The 25,326-nt window shown below is 37.8% G+C and overlaps 1 protein-coding gene across 11 annotated transcripts in view; it reads left to right on the top strand.

Moving 5' to 3' along the window:
- Positions 1–25,326, top strand: part of LOC128643793 (uncharacterized) — a 202,586-nt gene that overhangs the window by 19,209 nt on the left and 158,051 nt on the right. For 2 of the 11 annotated variants that reach the window (XM_053696607.1, XM_053696606.1), the window contains exons 3-6: positions 5,926–6,000; positions 6,741–6,815; positions 7,322–7,396; positions 9,294–9,368. In XM_053696607.1, the coding sequence (XP_053552582.1) occupies positions 5,926–6,000; positions 6,741–6,815; positions 7,322–7,396; positions 9,294–9,368 (300 nt within the window). The remainder of the gene's footprint in view (positions 1–5,925; positions 6,001–6,740; positions 6,816–7,321; positions 7,397–9,293; positions 9,369–25,326) is intronic. The other 9 variants (XM_053696608.1, XM_053696610.1, XM_053696609.1 and 6 more) reach the window with 9 other exon arrangements.

The following is a 25,326-nucleotide window of genomic DNA, read 5'->3' as shown; positions in this document are numbered from 1 at the left end:
TGACCAATGGTTGTCTGCAATAAAAATAGAAATAATTATTAGAAATGATCCAAGCATTCATATGTATTTGATGTAGTCATTACTCAACCTAGCAATCATTCATTTAATATAAAATGTCTCAGTCCCATATATATATACCTATCCGGGTTATTTGAATTATTCCAAACACATATGTAACTAGTATTGTTCCCTTTGCAAAAATGTATTTATTTTTATTTAAAATCTAAGTACAGTTGCTTTGGAATCATAATGTAAGCCATGTGCCTTCACTGTATGCTATCCTCCCCTAGACACAATGTCTGTGTTACGTGTATTCTGGTGTTATCAGCCACACAGCCTGAGTCACTTAACAGGCAGCTGTCAATTTTCAGCTCCTTTGTTGGCAGGAAGTCCATATATGAGTGTGTATCCAGGCTCTTCGTCTCTTACTCACCACATGGGGTACAGAGTGCTATGAAATTTGCACTTCCTAATTAAGAAGCAAATGTTTTCCTTTCGTCTCTTGGGACCTGTTGTCTGTAGCTCAGCCTGGAGATGTATATTCAATTTGTGAAGGTTTCTGAGTCAAATCCTGACATCAGAATTTAAACCTTATTCCAGTAATATCTGATACAAATATGGTTTCATACATAAACATATTTCCCTGTCCTATTGACATACATATATATATAAATATGTATTTACCTGTGCCCTGACATTGCCTACATGTTGTCTGATGCTACTAAGCCATAAACTCCCATGGATAAAATCAAGGACAGGATAAAAGCTTTTGAATGGGCTACTTCCTTTATTTCAAATTCTTCCCTTCAAGTTATCAGGGAGTGTAGGTTTCTCTGTCCCAGCTCACAGAGCCTTATGGTTAGAGCCTTGTTCTATGGATGTATGCTCTAAGTCTAAACTTTTAGCGATTCCTTACAAGGGGAAGACCTTGTTGGGACCTGGTTTGACGGAAATAATCTCTTTTGCAATTTGAAGAATTTCAAGAAAAAAAATTAAAAATAGCCTGCTGTTAAATCAAAGACAGCAGGAGGTACATGACCCCTATCTGGGATCGGATCTTGTAGGGGGCAGACTTTAAAGACGTGGTCGTGCTTTAAAGTTTTACCTTTAGGCGACTAAGGACTGTCGTCAGTCTTCTTCTTTGTTTGTGGTTTTCTCAGAAAAACACAAGGGACACAAAGCTATGGCTACTTCTCTTTCTTTTCGCTGAAGAGTATCTTACGTTTGGCATATGAGACTGCTGGAAAGCTGTTGCTTCCTCATGGGCGTTCAAAAATGAAGCTTCTGTGGAACAGATTTGCAAGACTGCAACTTGGTCCTCTCTTCACACTTTTTCAGTTTGACTTCTGTCTTGGCTGAGGCTGCCTTTGGGAGAAAGGTTCTTCAAGCAGTGGTGCCTTCCTTTTAGGTTCCCTGTCTTGTCCCTCTCGTTTCATCTGTGTACTGTAGCTTGGGTATTGAATCCCATTAGTAATTAAGATGATCCGTGGAATCATCGTGTCTTAAAAAAGAAAAGAAAATTTATGCTTACCTGATAAATTTATTTATTTTTTGACACGATGAGTTCACGGCCCGCCCTGTTCTTTTAGACAGGTTGTGGGTTATTGTAAACTTCAGACACCTCTGCACCTTGGCTTTTCCTTTCTCTTCCTAACTTCAGTTGAATGACTGGAGTGGGAGGGAAGGGAGGAGCTATTTAACAGCTCTGCTGTGGTGCTCTTTGCCTCCTCCTGCTGACCAGGAGGTGAATATTCCATTAGTAATTAAGATGATCTGTGGACTCATCGTGTCAAAAAAGAAATACATTTATCAGGTAAGCATAAATTTTCTTTTTTTTAATCTTTTTGGGTGGTTTTTTTTTATTAGATTAGTGTTTGCGCTTTTTAAAAAAAGCTGAATGCCCTTTTCAGGGCAATGTAATAAAAGAGCTGAATGCCCTTTTAAGGGCAATGCCCATACAAATGCCCTTTTCAGGGCAATGGGTAATATACAGGGAGTGCAGAATTATTAGGCAAATTAGTATTTTGACCACATCATCCTCTTTATGCATGTTGTCTTACTCCAAGCTGTATAGGCTTGAAAGCCTACTACCAATTAAGCATATTAGGTGATGTGCATCTCTGTAATGAGAAGGGGTGTGGTCTAATGACATCAACACCCTATATCAGGTGTGCATAATTATTAGGCAACTTCCTTTCCTTTGGCAAAATGGGTCAAAAGAAGGACTTGACAGGCTCAGAAAAGTCAAAAATAGTGAGATATCTTGCAGAGGGATGCAGCACTCTTAAAATTGCAAAGCTTCTGAAGCGTGATCATCGAACAATCAAGGGTTTCATTCAAAATAGTCAACAGGGTCGCAAGAAGCGTGTGGAAAAACCAAGGCGCAAAATAACTGCCCATGAACTGAGAAAAGTCAAGCGTGCAGCTGCCAAGATGCCACTTGCCACCTGTTTGGCCATATTTCAGAGCTGCAACATCACTGGAGTGCCCAAAAGCACAAGGTGTGCAATACTCAGAGACATGGCCAAGGTAAGAAAGGCTGAAAGATGACCACCACTGAACAAGACACACAAGCTGAAACGTCAAGACTGGGCCAAGAAATATCTCAAGACTGATTTTTCTAAGGTTTTATGGACTGATGAAAGGAGAGTGAGTCTTGATAGGCCAGATGGATGGGCCCGTGGCTGGATTGGTAAAGGGCAGAGAGCTCCAGTCCGACTCAGACGCCAGCAAGGTGGAGGTGGAGTACTGGTTTGGGCTGGTATCATCAAAGATGAGCTTGTGGGGCCTTTTCGGGTTGAGGATGGAGTCAAGCTCAACTCCCAGTCCTACAGCCAGTTTCTGGAAGACACCTTCTTCAAGCAGTGGTACAGGAAGAAGTCTGCATCCTTCAAGAAAAACATGATTTTCATGCAGGACAATGCTCCATCACACGCGTCCAAGTACTCCACAGCGTGGCTGGCAAGAAAGGGTATAAAAGAAGAAAATCTAATGACATGGCCTCCTTGTTCACCTGATCTGAATCCCATTGAGAACCTGTGGTCCATCATCAAATGTGAGATTTGCAAGGAGGGAAAACAGTACACCTCTCTGAACAGTGTCTGGGAGGCTGTGGTTGCTGCTGCACGCAATGTTGATGGTGAACAGATCAAAACACTGACAGAATCCATGGATGGCAGGCTTTTGAGTGTCCTTGCAAAGAAAGGTGGCTATATTGGTCACTGATTTGTTTTTGTTTTGTTTTTGAATGTCAGAAATGTATATTTGTGAATGTTGAGATGTTATATTGGTTTCACTGGTAAAAATAAATAATTGAAATGGGTATATATTTGTTTTTTGTTAAGTTGCCTAATAATTATGCACAGTAATAGTCACCTGCACACACAGATATCCCCTAAAATAGCTATAACTAAAAACAAACTAAAAACTACTTCCAAAACTATTCAGCTTTGATATTAATGAGTTTTTTGGGTTCATTGAGAACATGGTTGTTGTTCAATAATAAAATTAATCCTCAAAAATACAACTTGCCTAATAATTCTGCACTCCCTGTAGGTGTTTGTTAGAGTTAGGTTATTTTATTTTGGGAGTTTGGTTGGGTGGGGGGTTTTACTGTTGGGGGCTCTTTGTATTTTTTTTTACAGGTAAAAGAGCCGATTTCTTTAGGGCAATGCCCTGCAAAGGGCCCTATTAATGTCAATAGGTCGTTTATTATAGGCTAGGTTTTTTTTTTGGGGGGGGGGGCTATTTTTATAGGGCTATTAGATTAGGTGTAATTGTTTTTATTTTGGATAATTTTTTTTGTTATTTTTCGTAATTTAGTGTTTGTTATTTTTTGTAATTTTAGACAAATTTTTTTTAGTGTTAGTTTTTTTTAAATGGCAGTTATTTTAATTTTAGTATAATAGTTATGTTAGGTTAATTGTTAGTTTAAACTTAGTTTTTTTTAAATTTCACGGGTAAGTTTTTATTTCTTTTAAGATAGTTATATTGTAATTTTAATATAAAGTTAGGGAGTTGTTAGGTTTAGGGGTTAATAGTTTAATTTAGATTTTTTCGATGTGGGGGGCTGGTGGTATAGGGGTTAATAGGTTTATTTAATGGCAGTGATGTGGGAGGCCAGAGGTTTAGAGGTTAATAACTTTATTTAGTGGTGGCGATGTCAGGAAGCGGCGGAATAGGGGTTAATAGCTTTATTATAGTGTTGGCGATGTTGGGGAGTGGCGTAATAGGGGTTAATAACTTGTATTAGCTGTGGCGATGTTGGGAGCAGCAGATTAGGGGTTAATAACTTTATTTCGGTGTCAGCAATGTCGGAGGTGGCAGATTAGGAGTGTAGACTTGGGGTTTATGTCAGGGTGTTAGGTTTAAAAATAACTTTTTATTCCACATAGACATCAATTGGGTTGCTTTACTGAGTTTTTCATTCTGCACTTCAGGTGTTCGTTTTTTTTTACACTCTCTCTCCATTGATGTCTATGGGGAAAGCGTGCACGAGCACGTATTCTCAGCCCTTGGATTTTGTGCGGTATTGAGCTTATCGCCACCATATTGCACGCACAAGGTGGCTTTTTAGAAACTTGTAATGGCAGCGCTATGGAGAGTGAAATAACGCAACTTTTGTTTCATTCATTTTGCACCCTCTATAGCGCAAAACTCGTAATCTAGGCGAGTGTCATTTACAACATTAACAATGTTTACACTGTATTTCTGATCAAATTAATATTATTTTAATGGACAAAAAAAAATGCTTTTCTATTTTAAACAAGGAAATTTCGAAGTGACCCAAACTTTTGAACACTAGCGTATATAGTATATAACAGGGTTAGCCTTAAAAAGTCTGCAGGTTTCTTTTCCAGATCCGAGAATTAGAAAATCCACATGTTTTAAAGCTAAAGTACGTGACATGGGGCAAAATAAATAAGAAGATTGCAAATGAAACATTTAGGGGTCTATTTATCAAGCTCCGAATGAAGCTTGATGCCCCGTGTTTCTGGCAAACCTTTACGCTCGCCAGAAACACAACATGTCCGCCTGCTCTGAGGCGGCGGACAGAAATCAACCCGATCGAATACGATCGGGTTGATTGACACCCCCTCTGCAGGGGGCGGTATTGCACCAGCTATGCAAGAACTGCTGGTGCAATGATAAATGCCGACAGCGTATGCCGACAGCCAGAGCAGCTTCCCCCTCCTGGAAATCCTCTCTTCACACATCAGCAATGACTAATCCGGCTTCCTCCAATCACAGCATGGCCTCAGGCAATAACCACCCTGGGGGGAAAGCCGTGATTGGAGGAAGCCGGATTATCATTGCTGATGTGTAATGAGAAGATTTCCAGGAGTGGGAAGCTGCTGTAGCTGTGAAAAGAAAAAAAGGTACATTTTTAATCAAAACAGCTGATTTGTAAAATTTGATGAATGAAAGTGCGCCTGTTTTTAATAGTATTTTTAAAAAACGGGCTTTCATTCGTCAAAGTTTACCTTCACTTTAAGACTTTTATACTAAGGGGTCCATTTATCATTGTGTGGACGGACATGATCCACTATAACGAACCATGTCCACCGCACATCGATAAATGCCCACAGCATACGCTGTCGTCATTTATCATTGCACCAGCAGTTCTTGTATAGCTGGTGCAATACTGCCCCCTGCAGAGGGGGTGTCAATCAACCCGATCGTATTCGATCGGGTTGATTTCTGTCCGCCACCTCAGAGCAGGCGGACATGTTGTGTTTCTGGCGAGCGTAAAGGTTTGCCAGAAACAGGGGGCATCAAGCTTTCATTCAACAAAGTTTACCTTCATTTTAAGGTATTTACTGTTTCTCTGTTTCCAGTTTTCTAACCAAAATCTCATTATGCCCATCCTGATGTAAAACTTTATCCTACAAGTTCTGTTTTCATTGTTCACTTCTTTCATTTCAGCAATCCCTGATATTGTCACTACTGAAAGAGCAACTCTACAATTAACAAGCAAGTTAAAACCTATCATATCCACAGGTAAGACAGGTCTTTCCAATGCATGTCTGTAGTGCTATGCAGGGATATACCTATAGCTAATACAGTATAGAGCACTGATAGTCTTCAAGCACAGAATGTTTTTTTTCCAGAACAGTATTTCTATTGTGAAGGAGATGGTAAGGGCTTTCTTAAGGTATTTGTCATTGTTATATCAATAACCTGGATGCTGGAATTTTTTTCCATTTGAAAGGAAAAAAAGATGCTTGTTTAATTTTATTATAAGGTATCAAATCCCTAGCTATTGTGGGGGCGAGAGATTGGAAAAAAATATCCATATGGTATTTTTTATTTTTTGTAATTTTAGACTTAAATTTATTTTTAGTAGTGTTAGGTTTTTTTAAATGTGTAATTTAGTTTTTTTAATTGGCAGTTATTTTAATTTTAGTATAATAGTTATGTTAGGTTAACTGTTATTTTAAACTTAGGTTTTTTTTATTTCACTGGTAAGTTTTTATTTATTTTAAGATAGGGATATTGTAATTTTAATATAAAGTTAGGGAGTTGTTAGGTTTAGGGGTTAATAGTTTAATTTAGTTTTTTTGCAATGTGGGGGGCTGGTGGTATAGGGGTTAATAGGTTTATTTAATAACGGTGATGTGGGAGGAGAGAGGTTTAGGGGTTAATAACTTTATTTAGTGGCGGCGATGTCATTATGCCCATCCTGATGTAAAACTTTATCCTACAAGTTCTGTTTTCATTGTTCACTTCTTTTATTTCAGCAATCCCTGATATTGTCACTACTGAAAAAGCAACTCTACAATTAACGAGCAAGTTAAAACCTATCATATCCACAGGTAAGACAGACTTTCCAATGCATGTCTGTAGTGCTATGCAGGGATATACCTAACTATAGCTAATACAGTATAGAGCACTGATAGTCTTCAAGCACAGAATGCTTTTTTTCCAGCTTCCTCTAATCCGGCTTCCTCCAATCACAGCATGGCCTCAGGCAATAACCACCCTGGGGGGAAAGCCGTGATTGGAGGAAGCTGGATTAGTCATTGCTGATGTTTGAAGAGAAGATTTCCAGGAGGGGGAAGCTGCTGTAGCCGTGAAAAGAAAAAAAGGTACATTTTTAATCAAAACAGTTGATTTGTAAACTTTGATGAATGAAAGTGCCCCTGTTTTTAATAGTATTTTTAAAAAACAGGCTTTCATTCACCAAAGTTTGCCTTCACTTTAAGGTATTTACTGTTTCTCTAATGTTTCCAGTTTTCTAACCAAAATCTCATTATGCCCATCCTGATGTAAAACTTTAACCTACAAGTTCTGTTTTCATTGCTCACTTCTTTCATTTCAGCAATCCCTGATATTGTCACTACTGAAAGAGCAACTCTACAATCAACAAGCAAGTTAAAACCTATCATATCCACAGGTAAGACAGGTCTTTCCAATGCATGTCTGTAGTGCTATGCAGGGATATAGCTATAGCTAATATAGTATAGAGCACTGATAGTCTTCAAGCACAGAATGCTTTTTTTCCAGAACAGTATTTCTATTGTGAAGGGGATGGTAAGGGCTTTCTTAAGGTATTTGTCATTGTTATATCAATAACCTGGATGCTGGAATTTTTTTTCCATTTGAAAGGAAAAAAAGATGCTTGTTTAATTTTATTATAAGGTATCAAATCCCTAGCTATTGTGGGGGCGAGAGATTGGAAAAAAATATCCATATGGTATTTTTTATTTTTTGTAATTTTAGACTTAATTTTTTTTAGTAGTGTTAGGTTTTTTTAAATGTGTAATTTAGTTTTTTTAATTGGCAGTTATTTTAATTTTAGTATAATAGTTATGTTAGGTTAACTGTTAGTTTAAACTTAGGTTTTTTTTAATTTCACAGGTAAGTTTTTATTTATTTTAAGATAGGGATATTGTAATTTTAATATAAAGTTAGGGAGTTGTTAGGTTTAAGGGTTAATAGTTTAATTTAGTTTTTTTGCAATGTGGGGGGCTGGTGGTATAGGGGTTAATAGGTTTATTTAATGACGGTGATGTGGGAGGCCAGAGGTTTAGGGGTTAATAACGTTATTTAGTGGTGGCAATGTCGGGGAGCGGCGGAATAAGGGTTAATAGCTTTATTATAGTGTTGGCGATGTTGGGGATTGGCGTAATAGGGGTTAATAATTTGTATTAGCTGTGGCGATGTTGGGATCAGCAGATTAGGGGTTAATAACTTTATTTCGGTGTCAGCAATGTCGGGGGTGGCAGATAAGGGGTGTAGACTTGGGGTTTATGTCAGGGTGTTAGGTTTAAGCGTAACTGTTTATTCCACATAGACATCAATGGGGTTGCGTTACGGAGCTTTTCATTCCGCGCTTCAGGTGTTAGTTTTTTTTTAACACTCTCTCTCCATTGATGTCTATGATGAAAGCGTGCACGAGCACGTATTCTCAGCCCTTGGATTTTTGTGCGGTATTGAGCTTATCGCCACCATATTGCACGCACAAGGTGGCTTTTCAGAAACTTGTAATGGCAGCGCTATGGAGAGGGAAATCGCAACTTTTGTTGCGTTCGTTTTGCACCCTCTATAGCTCATAACTCGTAATCTAGGCGAGTGTCATTTACAACATTAACAATATTTTACACTGTATTTCTGATCAAATTAATATTATTTTAATGGACAAAAAAAATGATTTTCTTTTTGACCCAAAACTTTTGAACACTAGCGTATATAGTATATAACAGGGTTAGCCTTAAAAAGTCTGCAGGTTTCTTTTCCAGATCTGAGAATTAGAAAATCCACATGTTTTAAAGCTAAAGTATGTGACATGGGGCAAAATAAATAAGTAGATTGCAAATGAAACATTTAGGGGTCTATTTATCAAGCTCCGAATGAAGCTTGATGCCCTGTGTTTCTGGCGAGCCTGAAGGCTCGCCAGAAACACAAGTTATGAAGCAGCAGTCTAAAGACCGCTACTCCATAACCTGTACGTCTGCTCTGAGGCGGCGGACAGAAATCAACCTGATCGAATACGATCGAGTTGATTGACACCCCCTCTGCAGGGGGCGGTATTGCACCAGCTATGCAAGAACTGCTGGTGCAATGATAAATGCTGACAGCGTATGCTGTGGGCATTTATCGATGTGTGGCCGACATGGTTCGCTATAGCGGATCATGTCCGTCCGCACAATGATAAATGGACCCCTTAGTATAAAAGTCTTAAGGTATTTACTGTTTCTCTAATTTTTCTAACCAAAATCTCATTATGCCCATCCTGATGTAAAACTTTATCCTACAAGTTCTGTTTTCATTGTTCACTTCTTTCATTTCAGCAATCCCTGATATTGTCACTACTGAAAGAGCAACTCTACAATCAACAAGCAAGTTAAAACCTATCATATCTACAGGTAAGACAAACTTTCCAATGCATGTCTGTAGTGCTATGCAGGGATATACCTAACTATAGCTAATATAGTATAGAGCACTGATAGTCTTCAAGCACAGAATGCTTTTTTTCCAGAACAGTATTTCTATTGTGAAGGAGATGGTAAGGGCTTTCTTAAGGTATTTGTCATTGTTATATCAATAACCTGGATGCTGGAAATTTTTTTCCATTTGAAAGGAAAAAAAAGATGCTTGTTTAATTTTATTATAAGGTATCAAATCCCTAGCTATTGTGGGGGCAAAAGATTAGAAACATATATCCATATGGTTCAGGTGATTGCTGCTGTCAGGTGGTCACCTGATAGCTACCTGGGCACTCAACTCCCCAAATGAAAGGGAGGCCTCTAATCTATGGAAATGGGCTAGGTTGCTCTTTGTGTGTGACTTATACTGTCTTTAGGGCAAAGGAGTTATTTTCCCCTATAAGTAAATACATTATGTAGCTGACTGCCATTTTTGTGATGGGGCAAGGAACCCTCCTCATTGGAAATAAAAGGCTCCCCCCTTCCAAACTGTGTCTCATTTCCTCTAAGGGCTAGATTACAAGTGGAGCGCTATTTAATGCTCCAACCTGAGCGTTAACTGCACTAGAAGTTAGCTTTTTGCGCCCGTCGGTTTGTGCTCATATTATGAGTTGAAAGTAAACTGTTTTTGCTTAGGTGCTAACCCTAAAAGACTAATTTTGAATATTGTGCAATATAACATATTCCCCCATAGAAGTCAATAGACCAAAATAGCTGGAAAAAAACACGCAAACCCAATTGAATATTCTCACATGCGTTAACCCAACATGAAAATATGAATTTGCTATTTAAATGTTCGTCACATAGCAGAATATGTTCTATTCTAAATATATATTTATACCTACATGATTATATATAAGTATAAATATATACAGATATATATATATATATATATATATATATATATATATATATATATATATATATATATATATATATATATATATATATATAGGAATATGTATTTATAAACAGAACATATTCTGCTATGTGCAGAACATTGGAGTGTGAAATATTTACAGTAAATACACACTATAAAACTTTATTAAATATGAATATTGCATAAATATTTTATATATGTTTTTATCTACTTAACTGCAAAGTGCTCCAATGCATATGGGTGAAACGCACGTAGCTGTCGTTTTGTCGGAGGGGTAACAGCAGTGGAGGCTCCTCCAATTGTGCACATTCACACGTGAACCCCCCAGGGGGCAAGCAGGGAAAAAAAAAATTAAAATTGAGCAAAAAAAAAAAAAAAATTGAGCAAAAAAAAAAATGTTTAATTTTTTTTTTATTAGTGTATGTGTGTTAAAAGTTTATTTATAATATTATAATATTATCATATTTCAAGTCCACTGTCATGTCGCAGATCTGAGTGTATATAGGTACCCATCCATTTATATTCATTTATTGTAAAACTTAGCAAAGCAGGAGGGAGCTAGGAACAGGCGGACACAGAGCAGCAGAGCCAGCGCAGAGAGACTGCAGGATTTCAGCTCAGGCTCAGCTGACGTCACCAGAGACCACACCGCGTCAGTCACAGTACACTGACTAGCTAATCTTTCTCACTCCTCCTCCTCCAGGCTGCTCTGGCACTGCGCGCACACACTCCCACAAGTTCAAGTCACCTGACCTCCTCCCTATCCTAACCTGATCGCACGTGTGATAAAGCAAACCCCTATCCTGCACAGTGATCTCTATGCATCACTGTGCAGGCATAGCTCCTCCCAGCCCGGCACCACTAATAGACCCCTATTCGCACAGGCTGAAGTGTGCAAGCTGACTTCAGCCTGTGCTCTGGCTCCTCCCACAGCCTGCCTGTCAGTGCCTGATGCCGCTCTGATATGCTGTTGCGTAAACGTGACCGCCCCCACAAGGCTACTCCCCCTCAACGGCGCCAAAATCTCATTGAGGAGATAGCCGTTGAGCGGATAGGAGCCTTGTGTTTAGAGCTCTGACTTATTCCTTAATGTTCAACAAACTTGCCTCTCAGACTGACTGACTCTTGTTAAAAACATGAACGATTTACCCTAGCTAGCCCTTGATGGCACTGGGCACTGGGGGGGGCACTGGGCAGTGGGCCTTATTTTGCTGCAGGCCTGCAGCTTATTAGTTTAACTTGTCTTTAGTTTAAACTTAAAGTGTAGTGTTAAAGTAGTCACGTACGCCTAGATTTAGAGTTCTGCGGCCAAAGGGGTGCGTTAGCTACGCGTGCTTTTTCTCCCCCGCACCTTTTAAATACCGCTGGTATTTAGAGTTCACAGAATGGCTGGGTTTTCAGTGCGTTAGGCTCCAAAAAGGGAGCGTAGAGCATAATTTAACGCCACTGCAACTCTAGATACCAGCTGTGCTTACGGACGCGGCCAGATTCAAAAACGTGCTCGTGCACGATTCCCCCATAGAAAACAATGGGGCTGTTTGAGCTGAAAAAAAACCTAACACCTGCAAAAAAGCTGCGTTCAGCTCCTAACGCAGCCCCATTGTTTGCTATGGGGAAACACTTCCTACATCTGCACCTAACACCCTAACATGTACCCCGAGTCTAAACACCCCTAACCTTACACTTATTAACCTCTAATCTGCCGCCCCCGCTATCGCTGACACCTGCATATTATTATTAACCCCTAATCTGCCGCTCCGTACACCACCGCCACCTACATTATAGCTATGTACCCCTAATCTGCTGCCCCTAACACCGCCGACCCCTATATTATATTTATTAACCCCTAATCTGCCCCCCTCAACGTCGCCTCCACCTGCCTACACTTATTAACCCCTAATCTGCCGAGCGGACCGCACCGCTACTATAATAAAGTTATTAACCCCTAATCCGCCTCACTCCCGCCTCAATAACCCTATAATAAATAGTATTAACCCCTAATCTGCCCTCCCTAACATCGCCGACACCTAACTTCAATTATTAACCCCTAATCTGCCGACCGAATCTCGCCGCTACTGTAATAAATGGATTAACCCCTAAAGCTAAGTCTAACACTAACACCCCCCTAAGTTAAATATAATTTAAATCTAACGAAATAACTTAACTCTTATTAAATAAATTATTCCTATTTAAAGCTAAATACTTACCTGTAAAATAAACCCTAATATAGCTACAATATAAATTATAATTATATTATAGCTATTTTAGGATTTATATTTATTTTACAGGTAACTTTGTATTTATTTTAACCAGGTACAATAGCTATTAAATAGTTAAGAACTATTTAATAGCTAAAATAGTTTAAATAATTACAAAATTACCTGTAAAATAAATCCTAACCTAAGTTACAATTAAACCTAACACTACACTATCAATAAATTAATTAAATAAAATACCTACAATTACCTACAATTAAACCTAACACTACACTATCAATAAATTAATTAAATACAATATCTACAAATAAATACAATTAAACCTAACACTACACTATCAATAAATTAATTAAATACAATATCTACAAATAAATACAATGAAATAAACTAACTAAAGTACAAAAAATAAAAAAGAACTAAGTTACAAAAAATAAAAAAATATTTACAAACATCAGAAAAATATTACAACAATTTTAAACTAATTACACCTACTCTAAGCCCCCTAATAAAATAACAAAGCCCCCCAAAATAAAAAAATGTCCTACCCTATTCTAAATTAAAAAAGTTCAAAGCTCTTTTACCTTACCAGCCCTGAACAGGGCCCTTTGCGGGGCATGCCCCAAAGAATTCAGCTCTTTTGCCTGTAAAAAAAACACATACAATACCCCCCCCAACATTACAACCCACCACCCACATACCCCTAATCTAACCCAAACCCCCCTTAAATAAACCTAACACTAAGCCCCTGAAGATCTTCCTACCTTATCTTCACCATACCAGGTTCACTGATCCATCCTCGGAAGTCTTGATCCAAGCCTCGGAAGTGTTGATCCAAGCCCAAGCGGGGGGCTGAAGAGTGACGTCCATCCTCGGGCTGAAGTCTGGATCCAAGCGGCGGCTGAAGAAATCCATCATCGGGCTGAAGTCGGAAGTCCATCATCGGGATGAAGTCTTCTATCAAGCAGCATATTCAATCTTCTTTCTTCCGGAGCGGAGCCATCTTGTTCCCAGCCGACGCGGATCCATCCTCTTCTAATGACGCCTACTAGCCGAATGACGGTTCCTTTAAATGACGTCATCCAAGATGGCGTCCGTCGAATTCCGATTGGCTGATAGGATTCTATCAGCCAATCGGAATTAAGGTAGGAAAATTCTGATTGGCTGATGGAATCAGCCAATCAGATTGAGCTCGCATTCTATTGGCTGATCGGAACAGCCAATAGAATGCAAGCTCAATCTGATTGGCTGATTGGATCAGCCAATCGGATTGAACTTGAATCTGATTGGCTGATTCCATCAGCCAATCAGAATTTTCCTACCTTAATTCCAATTGGCTGATAGAATCCTATCAGCCAATCGGAATTCGACGGACGCCATCTTGGATGACGTCATTTAAAGGAACCGTCATTCGGCTAGTAGGCGTCGTTAGAAGAGGATGGATCCGCGTCGGCTGGGAACAAGATGGCTCCGCTCCGCTCCGGAAGAAAGAAGATTGAAGATGCTGCTTGATAGAAGACTTCATCCTGATGATGGACTTCCGACTTCAGCCCGATGATGGATTTCTTCAATCGCCGCTTGGATCCAGACTTCAGCCCGAGGATGGACGTCACTCTTCAGCCCCCCGCTTGGGCTTGGATCAACACTTCCGAGGCTTGGATCAAGACTTCCGAGGACGGATCGGTGAACCTGGTATGGTGAAGATAAGGTAGGAAGATCTTCAGGGGCTTAGTGTTAGGTTTATTTAAGGGGGGTTTGGGTTAGATTAGGGGTATGTGGGTGGTGGGTTGTAATGTTGGGGGGGGTATTGTATGTGTTTTTTTACAGGCAAAAGAGCTGAATTCTTTGGGGCATGCCCCGCAAAGGGCCCTGTTCAGGGCTGGTAAGGTAAAAGAGCTTTGAACTTTTTTAATTTAGAATAGGGTAGGGCATTTTTTTATTTTGGGAGGCTTTGTTATTTTATTAGGGGGCTTAGAGTAGGTGTAATTAGTTTAAAATTGTTGTAATATTTTTCTAATGTTTGTAAATATTTTTTTATTTTTTGTAACTTAGTTCTTTTTTATTTTTTGTACTTTAGTTAGTTTATTTCATTGTATTTATTTGTAGATATTGTATTTAATTAATTTATTGATAGTGTAGTGTTAGGTTTAATTGTAGGTAATTGTAGGTATTTTATGTAATTAATTTATTGATAGTGTAGTGTTAAGTTTAATTGTAGGTAATTGTAGGTATTTTATTTAATTAATTTATTGATAGTGTAGTGTTAGGTTTAATTGTAACTTAGGTTAGGATTTATTTTACAGGTAATTTTGTAATTATTTAAACTATTTTAGCTATTAAATAGTTCTTAACTATTTAATAGCTATTGTACCTGGTTAAAATAAATACAAAGTTACCTGTAAAATAAATATAAATCCTAAAATAGCTATAATATAATTATAATTTATATTGTAGCTATATTAGGGTTTATTTTACAGGTAAGTATTTAGCTTTAAATAGGAATAATTTATTTAATAAGAGTTAATTTATTTCATTAGAATAAAATTATATTTAACTTAGGGGGGTGTTAGGGTTAGGGTTAAAATTAGCTTTAGGGGTTAAAAAATTTATTAGAGTAGCGGTGAGCTCCGATTGGCAGATTAGGGGTTAATACTTGAAGTTAGGTGTCGGCGATGTTAGGGAGGGCAGATTAGGGGTTAATACTATTTATTATAGGGTTATTGAGGCGGGAGTGAGGCAGATTAGGGGTTAATAACTTTATTATAGTAGCAGTGCGGTCCGCTCTGCAGATTAGGGGTTAATAAGTATAGGCAGGTGGAGGCGACGTTGAGGGGGGCAGATTAGGGGTTAATAAATATAATATAGGGGTCGGCGGTGTTAGGGGCAGCAGATTAGGGGTACATAGCTATAATGTAGCTGGCGGCGGCGTGCGGACGGCAGATTAGGGGTTAATAAGTGTAGGTAGCTGGCGGCGACGTTGTGGGGGGCAGATTAGGGGTTAATAAATATAATATAGGGGTCAGCGGTGTTAGGGGCAGCAGATTAGGGGTTCATAGGGATAACGTAGTTGGCGGCAGTGTACGGAGCGGAAGATTAGGGGTTAAAAAATTTAAATATAGTGGCGGCGATGTGGGGGGACCTCGGTTTAGGGGTACATTGGTAGTTTATGGGTGTTAGTGTACTTTAGAGCACAGTAGTTAAGAGCTTTATAAACCGGCGTTAGCCCAGAAAGCTCTTAACTACTGACTTTTTTCTGCGGCTGGAGTTTTGTCGTTAGAGTTCTAACGCTCACTTCAGCCACGACTCTAAATACCGGCGTTAGAAAGATCCCATTGAAAAGATAGGATACGCAATTGACGTAAGGGGATCTGCGGTATGGAAAAGTTGCGGCTGGAAAGTGAGCGTTAGACCCTTTAATGACTGACTCTAAATACCAGCGGTAGCCCAAAACCAGCGTTAGGAGCCTCTAACGCTGGTTTTGACAGCTATCGCCCAACTCTAAATCTAGCCATTAGTTAGTTAACTTAACTTAGAGGTAACAGAGTTGAGAAAGATTACTAGAGAGTGAGACAGAGACACCATTGTGTGAGAATTTTTTTTTTATTTTTTGTTATAACTTTCTAACATTTAGAGTACTTAGGTAGAGTAGAGGTGAGGGAGTTCTCTCTTAAAACAATTGGCTGGCTTTAGTCAGTAAGTTTAGTGGAGTAATTTGGGAATAATAAAATAATTTTTTTGTCAGCAGATAGATTGCAATTAGAAGTTTTGCAAAAAAATTTTTTTTTTTTTTTTTTTTTTACAAATACAAGTATTTACAAGTATTTTAGCAGATTAATTACCAGATTGCAATTAGAAGTTTTGCAAAAAAAGAACAAAGTTTTTTTTAAAAAAAAGCAGTTAACTGCTGTGCTGCTGCTGATACTAGTTGTTGACCGTTGACGGCTGTCACGGTTGCTTACCATTAATACATTTAAGTATTTTAGCAGATTAATTAATTAGCAGATTGCAATTAGAAGTTTTGCAAAAAAAGGTAAAAGTTTTTTTGAAAAAAAAAGCAGTTAACTGCTGTGCTGCTGCTGTTACTAGTTGTTGACCGTTGACGGCTGTCACGGTTGCTTACCATTAATACATTTAATTTAAGTATTTTAGCAGATTAATTAGCAGATTGCAATTAGAAGTTTTGCAAAAAAAGAACAAAGTTTTTTTAAAAAAAAAAAAAAAGCAGTTAACTGCTGTGCTGCTGCTGATACTAGTTGTTGACCGTTGACGGCTTTCACGGTTGCTTACCATTAATACATTTAATTTAAGTATTTTAGCAGATTAATTAGCAGATTGCAATTAGAAGTTTTGCAAAAAAGAACAAAGTTTTTTTTTTAAAAAAAAGCAGTTAACTGCTGTGCTGCTGCTGATACTAGTTGTTGACCGTTGACGGCTGTCACGGTTGCTTACCATTAATACATTTAAGTATTTTAGCAGATTAATTAATTAGCAGATTGCAATTAGAAGTTTTGCAAAAAAAGGTAAAAGTTTTTTTTAAAAAAAAGCAGTTAACTGCTGTGCTGCTGCTGATACTAGTTGTTGACCGTTGACGGCTGTCACGGTTGCTTACCATTAATACATTTAATTTAAGTATTTTAGCAGATTAATTAGCAGATTGCAATTAGAAGTTTTGCAAAAAAAGAACAAAGTTTTTTTTTAAAAAAAGCAGTTAACTGCTGTGCTGCTGCTGATACTAGTTGTTGACCGTTGACGGCTGTCACGGTTGCTTTAACTTGCTTACCATTAATACATTTAAGTATTTTAGCAGATTAATTAGCAGATTGCAATTAGAAGTTTTGCAAAAAAAAGGTCAAAGTTTTTTTTGTTAAAAAACTGCTGTGCTGCTGCTGATACTAAAATTAGGCAGTAAACCGACATATTTAACATTTTATTTTTTTATCTCTAGTGAGCTATATTATTATAATTATTATAAGATATTACCTATCAGTTGTAGTTGATATTTTCTAACAGCTGCAATATATTTTATAACAACTGGCACCGCAAAACTACTTGCCGTTGCCTACTAGTGTTGTGTTGTATATTTTATAACAGCTGCAGAGCTACCTACCTACAAGTTATATATTACATAACAACCGCCAAACTATTAAACTTTTAATATATTTTCTAACAGCTGCAGAGCTACCTACATACAAGTTATATATTAGATAACAACCGCCAAACTATGAAACTATTACTTCAAGTTGAGTTGTATATTTTCTAACAGCTGCAGAGCAGCAGAGCTACCTACCTACAAGTTATATATTACATAACAACCACAAAACTATTAAACTTTTAATATATTTTCTAACAGCTGCAGAGCTACCTACCTACAAGTTATATATTACATAACAACCGCCAAACTATTAAACTATTACTGCAAGTTGAGTTGTATATTTTCTAACAGCTGCAGAGCTACCTACCTACAAGTTATATATTAGATAACAACCGCCAAACTATTAAACTATTATTTCAAGTTGAGTTGTATATTTTCTAACAGCTGCAGAGCAGCAGAGCTACCTACCTACAAGTTATATATTACATAACAACCACAAAACTATTAAACTTTTCATATATTTTCTAACAGCTGCAGAGCTACCTACCTACAAGTTATATATTACATAACAACAGCCAAACTATTAAACTATTACTTCAAGTTGAGTTGTATATTTTCTAACAGCTGCAGAGCTACCTACATACAAGTTATATATTAGATAAGAGCAAAGGACTGTTCTTTGTGTGTAAACTAACAGTTAAGATGGCACTTAGTAAAATTAGTGTGTCTGAGCTAAAGCAATTACATTTTTCAACGTTGCCCATTGAAAGAAAAATTGAAATTAAAATGCTCAGGCCAACACCTATGCTTAACCTTACCCAGGTGACAAAATGTAAAACTAGAGATTACAAAAGAGAATTCAAACCCGAGGTATATGATAAATATCCATGGATTTGTGGTTGTGAATTATCTAACAGGCTCTTTTGTTTTTATTGTCTACTGTTTGCAAAACAAAGTGGGGATTCAAGCTGGGTGAGTTATGGTGTCGCCGATTTATCACATTTAAGTAAAAAAACAAATAAACATAATTGCTCCCAATCACATTTAAACTCCACATTAGAGTTTAATTTGCTAGGAAGGGTTGATATTCGGCAACAACTTGACAGTGCATATCGTTTGAATATTAAAAAACATAATGAGCAAGTAACGAAAAATCGCTATGTTCTTTCCAAAATAATTCATTGTATTTTATTTTGCGGCGCATTTGAGCTTGCACTTCGAGGACATGACGAACGCGATGATTCATTAAATCCAGGCATTTTCAGAGGTCTTATAAACTTCTCAGCAGAGCTTGATGCATCTCTAAAAGAACATCTCGCTAGTGCCACTGATTTTAAAGAAACGTCAAAAGAAATTCCAAACGATTTATTAGACTGTATGCTTACTGTTTGCCAGAACCAAATAAAGAAGGAAATCTCAAATGCAAGTTTTGTAGCAGTGATAGCAGATGAAACTACTGATGTTTCATCTGCCTTTCAATTGGTTGTTGTTTTTAGATACATTATAGGTAACGGACAACCGGTTGAGAGATTCTGGGAATTCACTAATCCAGCTGGACATGATGCAGAATCTTTAGCTACGTGTATTCAAGCTACTTTGGAAAAAGTTATAGACAACCCAGAGAAACTGGTATCGCAGAGTTACGACAAGCGTGATGAGTGGTCAGCATGCAGGTGTTCAGGCTATAATTAATCGTACCTACAAGAATGCACATTTTGTGCATTGCTACGCACATCAGCTCAATTTAATTGTCAGCGAAGCAAGCAGTCAAAATCAACAAGTTCAAGTATTTTTTTCAAATCTAAGTGACATTACTAACTTTTTTAGTAACTCACCACAAAGGATAGCTATTCTAGATAAAAATGTTAGAAGAAGGATACCTCATGGTTCAGCCTCCAGGTGGAATTTCAAGAGTCGAACCGTCAATACAGTTTTTGAAAACAGGGAACAGTTAATTGAATGCATGGAAAAAATAGAGTCAACATCGAAAAAAGAAATAGCTATAAATCAAGCAGGGGCTATTCGGCGTATGTTACAAGACTCGGTATTCGTGTTTTGGCTTACAGTTTTCCACAATATTATGCCACATGTAGATGTGTTATACAACCAACTTCAGAAAACACAAACAGATGCGGCACTTATTAGAAAACATATTAACACTTTCCAGCAGACAATGGAAAACGAAAGGAATAGAATGGACACAGTTACCATGATGATATCAGAAACAGAGGAAACATCTAGGAAAGGAAGAGAGAAAATATTCACATTGCTCAGACTGTGGCAGCTAAAGAGATATGCGATGTTATCACAAATCAAGTAAAAGATAGATTTTCTTTTATAACTCACTACTCGGCTGTTTCTCTCCTCCAAGCGGAAAAATTTGCGGATTACGAGAAAAAATTTCCAAATCAGCTTCTTGACCAAACATCAGCTGTTTATCACACATTACAAAAAGATCGCCTGAAAACTGAACTAGGAGTAATTTACAGAAGACCAGATTTCAGAAATATGAATGGTGCCATTAGTCTTCTACAGTTTGTAATTGAAAATAACTTGGACAGTACTTTCTCGGAGACCTACAAACTGTTGCAAATTATTTCAACTATTCCTGTGACAACTGCTGAGGCTGAGAGATGTTTCTCAACTTTAAAACAAGTTAAGACATTTCTAAGGAGCACCATGACTGAGGAAAGACTGACCGCTCTAGCCATGCTGACAATTGAAAAACAATTAATAAATGACATTCCTAAATTCAACGAAAATGTTATTGATTTATTTGCCTCAAAAAAAGACAGGCGGATTGACTTGATTTACAAAACTTGTACTTGAGTTATAAACATTGTTTTAATGTTTACCTTTGAAGTTAATTATTAAGCACTAGTGTAATAGAAAAAATCTTCTTTTGTACTTGAAAGTAAAATGTTGGTGTATTTATCTTCATGTTGCCAAGGCCTTTGGTTGCATTGCCTAATATCGAACACTGGGGGCTGGGGCAACAGTCATTGAAATGTGGTTGTATTTCTCTATAAAGTGGAAGGTTCTTTAAATCCAGGAATATATATGTTTTCATAAATGTACATTCAATATTCTTATTATTTTGCAGCTTTAATTAATCATTTGGTTAATATATATATATGTTATTATATAATTTTACTGAGCACCATCATGTATATTTTAAGACTAGACATGGGCAGGTAGTGTAGGCTCCTCCATTTGTGCACTGTCGCACGTGAACATGGCTGTACTGAAGAGTATGCATTCATAGATTTAAGATGTCTGTGTCCACTGTGAGGAACACAGTGAGCAATGCATGTTGAGGATATGGAAGACCACAGGCACAGTTCTTGTTAAGGCCAGAAGTGGCAGGGCAAGTAAAATATCAGAGAGGGCCAGAGGCAAAGGCAAAGGATGTTGAGAACGGTCAAAAACAGCCCACAGACCACCTCCAAAGACCTGTACTACTGGTAATATTGTTGAGGGTCTCATGGATTCCACTCAATATCAGCAGATACTTGAGAATAATGTTGAGGAATCAGTCACAAACTTTAGTTGAAGTTACCCCCCGGCTGGGGCTGGATATTTCAAGAAGACGATGACCAAAAACACTGCTGGTTGAAATTGGTGGGGCCATTTGAGGGGCGTGACTTTTGCAAAGGGGTGTGGTTTTTAAAAACAGGTGTGGCTTGTTAAAAGGGGTGTGGTTTTTAAAAGGGGCAGGTTTTTTCAAAGGGGCGTGGCTTTCTAAAAGACGCAGGGTCTTGTGCACCCCATCCTAAAAATTCACGAGCCGCCACTGGGTAACAGCTGATCCCCGCCGTCTCACGGCTGGAGTCCCCACATGAAAATAAGTCGGGATGGTAAGCTCTTTCTGTATACAGTAATAAGGAGCAAGGCGTGGACTACACCACCAAGTGCCTTGAAAAACAAGTAACATCCGAGATACAGATGATGCATAAATGGATCAGGTATTTTACTGATATATCTGCATAACAGCTGAAATGGAACCAATATCCCTAAGTCGATCTTAGGTGAAGTATCCTGTGTGTTTTTTCAATAGCTGTTCTTTTGCTGGTCTGATACAGCAAGTTAATCCAGTAATACCCGTCCAAATTTCACATCAAATTAACTCGGTTTTGTTATCTTATACATTCCTTACTGTATGATGATTGCAACTTGGAGACCTATCTAAGGAACATTATTTCTTTCATAATTTCTTTCAGGAAATTGTCCAATTTTTGAATTTATACCCTGGAATAGAGGCCTCTAAAGGGTTACTTATAATATGACTTTCTATGTGCAAAGTGGGATTTTTAGCTAACGATTATATGTTGCCACAAAGGATTTGTACATATATGATAACCTTTTGTTGCATTATTATCATTGTCGATAAATTTACCTCAATAGCACCTGCTGTCTGTCTGTTGTCTCTGGGGTAGTTTCTAGCCTTAGCAATCCAATTTTGTTATCCCATAGTGCTGGTATAAGAGTTACTTTGTTTTCCTTGTTTTATTAATCAATTTGTATTAACTCTCCGTGCACGGGTAAAGGGTTAGGATAGGGGGGTCATACTTTTGGGGCTTTTGTATATTTAAGTGTAGTGCTGAAATATTACATGTATTCATATATATATGTGTGTGTGTGTGTGTGTGTTTTTATGTGTTCAAATGTATTTATATTATGTACAGTATATTATATGTGTTTATATTGTATTTATATTGTATAATCGTCTGTAAATACATATATACACATATAAATACATAAATACATATGTACATATATATATATATATATATAAACATATACATATCCATCTTTAGACATGTATATGAATGTACCTCAATGTTAAAATCCTTCGCCTGCTTTATTTTTCTAACACCTAAGACTTCATATCTTTAAACCCTTATAACTTTTTGGTGCAATATTTTTTTTAAAATCATTTTTATTAGATGGTGTTATTATGAGTGTAACTGCACTTTGTAATGTAATTTTTAAGCGTTATGTGACACTTTTTTGTTTCGTGAAACAGTTAACCAGAGCTCTGAGGTCACAATAACTTGTTAACTTCAATTGCGCTCAAACAATCGCATTTAATTTCAACTTGTAATACGAGCGGAAAACCCGATGCATGTTTTAATTTGTCACTTTTAATCTGGCCCCGTTTGTTTTATAGTAGAAATCAGGGGCTTTAAAAAAGCCTACTTTTCCAATATCAAAAACCTTCCTGGTTCTTAGTATGGTATGTAATCTTTATTACCATGGCGATCACCTGCAAATTAGTGACCTGTCATTTAGAATAGCAAATTCTCCTCTTTCAAATGAGGGGTCTTAGGTGATATATATGCTTTAATAAAGCTCTTTTTTTATAGAAAATCTGCCCAGTGTCCATTGGGACTAGTAATTATAATATCTCAGTGAGATCACACTTATCTTAGGGGTCAAGTGACCTCCGAATTCAGTAGAGAACCTCCTTCTATATAAAACAAGGCGCTTTTTGTCCCTGTAGCTCAGGGGGAGCAGAAGAGAAGGGGTCTGGTAGAGCCCCATAACCGTGAGACAGTGGTACCAAATATCTCTTGAGTAGCACACTAATAGGTTTAATATTTTTCCACATACCTAGATCCATGAGTACATAATCATAAGTCCATTTGTGCCAGAGTTGTAAACAAGGATTAATATTTCTTTTTGCATCCATCAACTTTCAAAGGGTCCTCACCTCTCATCTCACTAAGATAAGCTATCCCAGTCCCATGTCACTTCCAGACCACTCCAGACACGTTCATGACTTGGTTCAGTGGGTGCAAAGCCACTCTATAGTCTGACCTATACCTATATAAAAAATCACCTTTTAATGCCACTTACACTGAAATATCTTATTTGCTGCCACCACCAGAGTACTTAAATAGGGTGGCCCTTGGTTTACCCCAGTTTAATAGAATAAAACCCAGTTTGGTAATAATCTATATAAAAACATAGAACTGTTATAAGTGTATTTTCAGTAATATAGGTTAGATATTAAAGAAAAATAAATTGAGACTTAAAATAGTCATCATTCACACAAATAATTATTATTAAAGAGAATTAATTATTGCACAGCAGTGATAAAATAAAAAGGTAAAAATAACAATAAGTCCTCTACTTACACCACTAATATAGGGGTAGATCACAAGCCTTTAAAAAAGCTTATAAAATGATTTATTCATAGAAATCCCCATAGACTTTATAGTTGAATTTTGTAGAAAAGTCATTAAACTTTTCTAGACGTTTGTAATAACCCCCTAATCCTTTCTGATCCAAGAGAGACTGAAATGAAAAATAACAAATTTCTATTTAACAGTCCACATTAAATACATTGAGAGTTGGGGGCATATTTATCAAGCTCCATATGGAGCTTGATGCCCTGTGTTTCTGGCGAGCCTTCAGGCTCGCCAGAAACACAAGCTATGAAGCAGCGGTCTAAAGACCGCTGCTCCATAACCTGTCCGCCTGCTCTGAGGTGGTGGACTGAAATTGCCGAAAATCAACCCAATCTAATACGATCGGGTTTGATTGACACCCCCAGCTGGCGGCCGATTGGCCGTAAATCTGCAGGGGGCGGCGTTGCACCAGCAGTTCACCAGAACTGCTGGTGCAATGATAAATGCTGACAGTGTATGCTGTCGGTATTTATCGATGTGCGGCGGACATGATCCGCAACATCGGATCATGTCTGCTCGCACATTAATAAATATGCCCCTTGATCTCAAATTACAGTCTCTTTTCAAGAGGCCATGGATTGTAACCACACTTTATGGTGCAAAATAAAACTGATTACCAAGACCTGGCTAAAATTATAATTTCTTTCATACAGATAGTGACAGTCCATGATCCATTACTCCTGGGAATTAGGCTTCCTCGCCACTAGGTGGAGGCAAAGATTCCCAAACCCAAGAGCTCTATAAAAATCCTCCAACCCACCAGTACCTTAGCCTTGTTTTTGCCTCCGCTGGAGATGGTCAAAGAGAGAAGATGTGCATTTGATTCATTTGAGGGATGTATTTGTAGCATTGGAAGTGCAATTTAGGCACAAGCCTTGCCATGGGGGTTGTTCGGACTTGTCCCTTGCTGCTACCTGTTGGTTCTGCTTTCAGCACTGGTTTTGGCTTCTTCCTGGTTTCCACCGCTAGCAAAGTGCCCTTGCTTAAGTACTATAGTTTTATTTATTTGGAACTCTGTAATCCATTTAGGTTATCACTATATGCTTTGTTATATATGTCCATAGACTTGGGACAGTTGTATGTATATTTATTGTTTTGTGATATTTCTCCTTTAAAGGATGGTTATATTTAACCGGGTCATTTTTTCACCCACGTAGATTTTTTGATGCTGCACCAATTTCTCGCACGTATTTTGTCACATGCTAGTTTTCCATGCATGTACATTTTTTGAAGCCCACGTCCATTTGGAACTCTAGTTGTCAATTTGTTGAGATAATCTAAAGAAATTTCACCCCATGCTTCCTGAAGCACCTCCTACAAGTTGTATTGGCTTGAGGGACACTTCTTACATATCATACGGTCAAACTGCTCCCACAACAGCTCAATAGGGTTGAGATCTGGTGACTGCTGGCCACTCCATTAAAGATAAAATACCAGCTTATTGCTTCTTCCCTAATAGTTCTTATATAACCTAAGATGCCCCAGATCATAACATTGCCTCCATCATGCTTGACAGATG

This window comes from Bombina bombina, unplaced genomic scaffold, assembly GCF_027579735.1.
Source record: "Bombina bombina isolate aBomBom1 unplaced genomic scaffold, aBomBom1.pri scaffold_518, whole genome shotgun sequence".
Lineage (NCBI taxonomy): Eukaryota > Metazoa > Chordata > Amphibia > Anura > Bombinatoridae > Bombina > Bombina bombina.
Note: the sequence above shows the minus strand (reverse complement) of the source record. Positions and strands in the feature narration are given on the sequence as shown.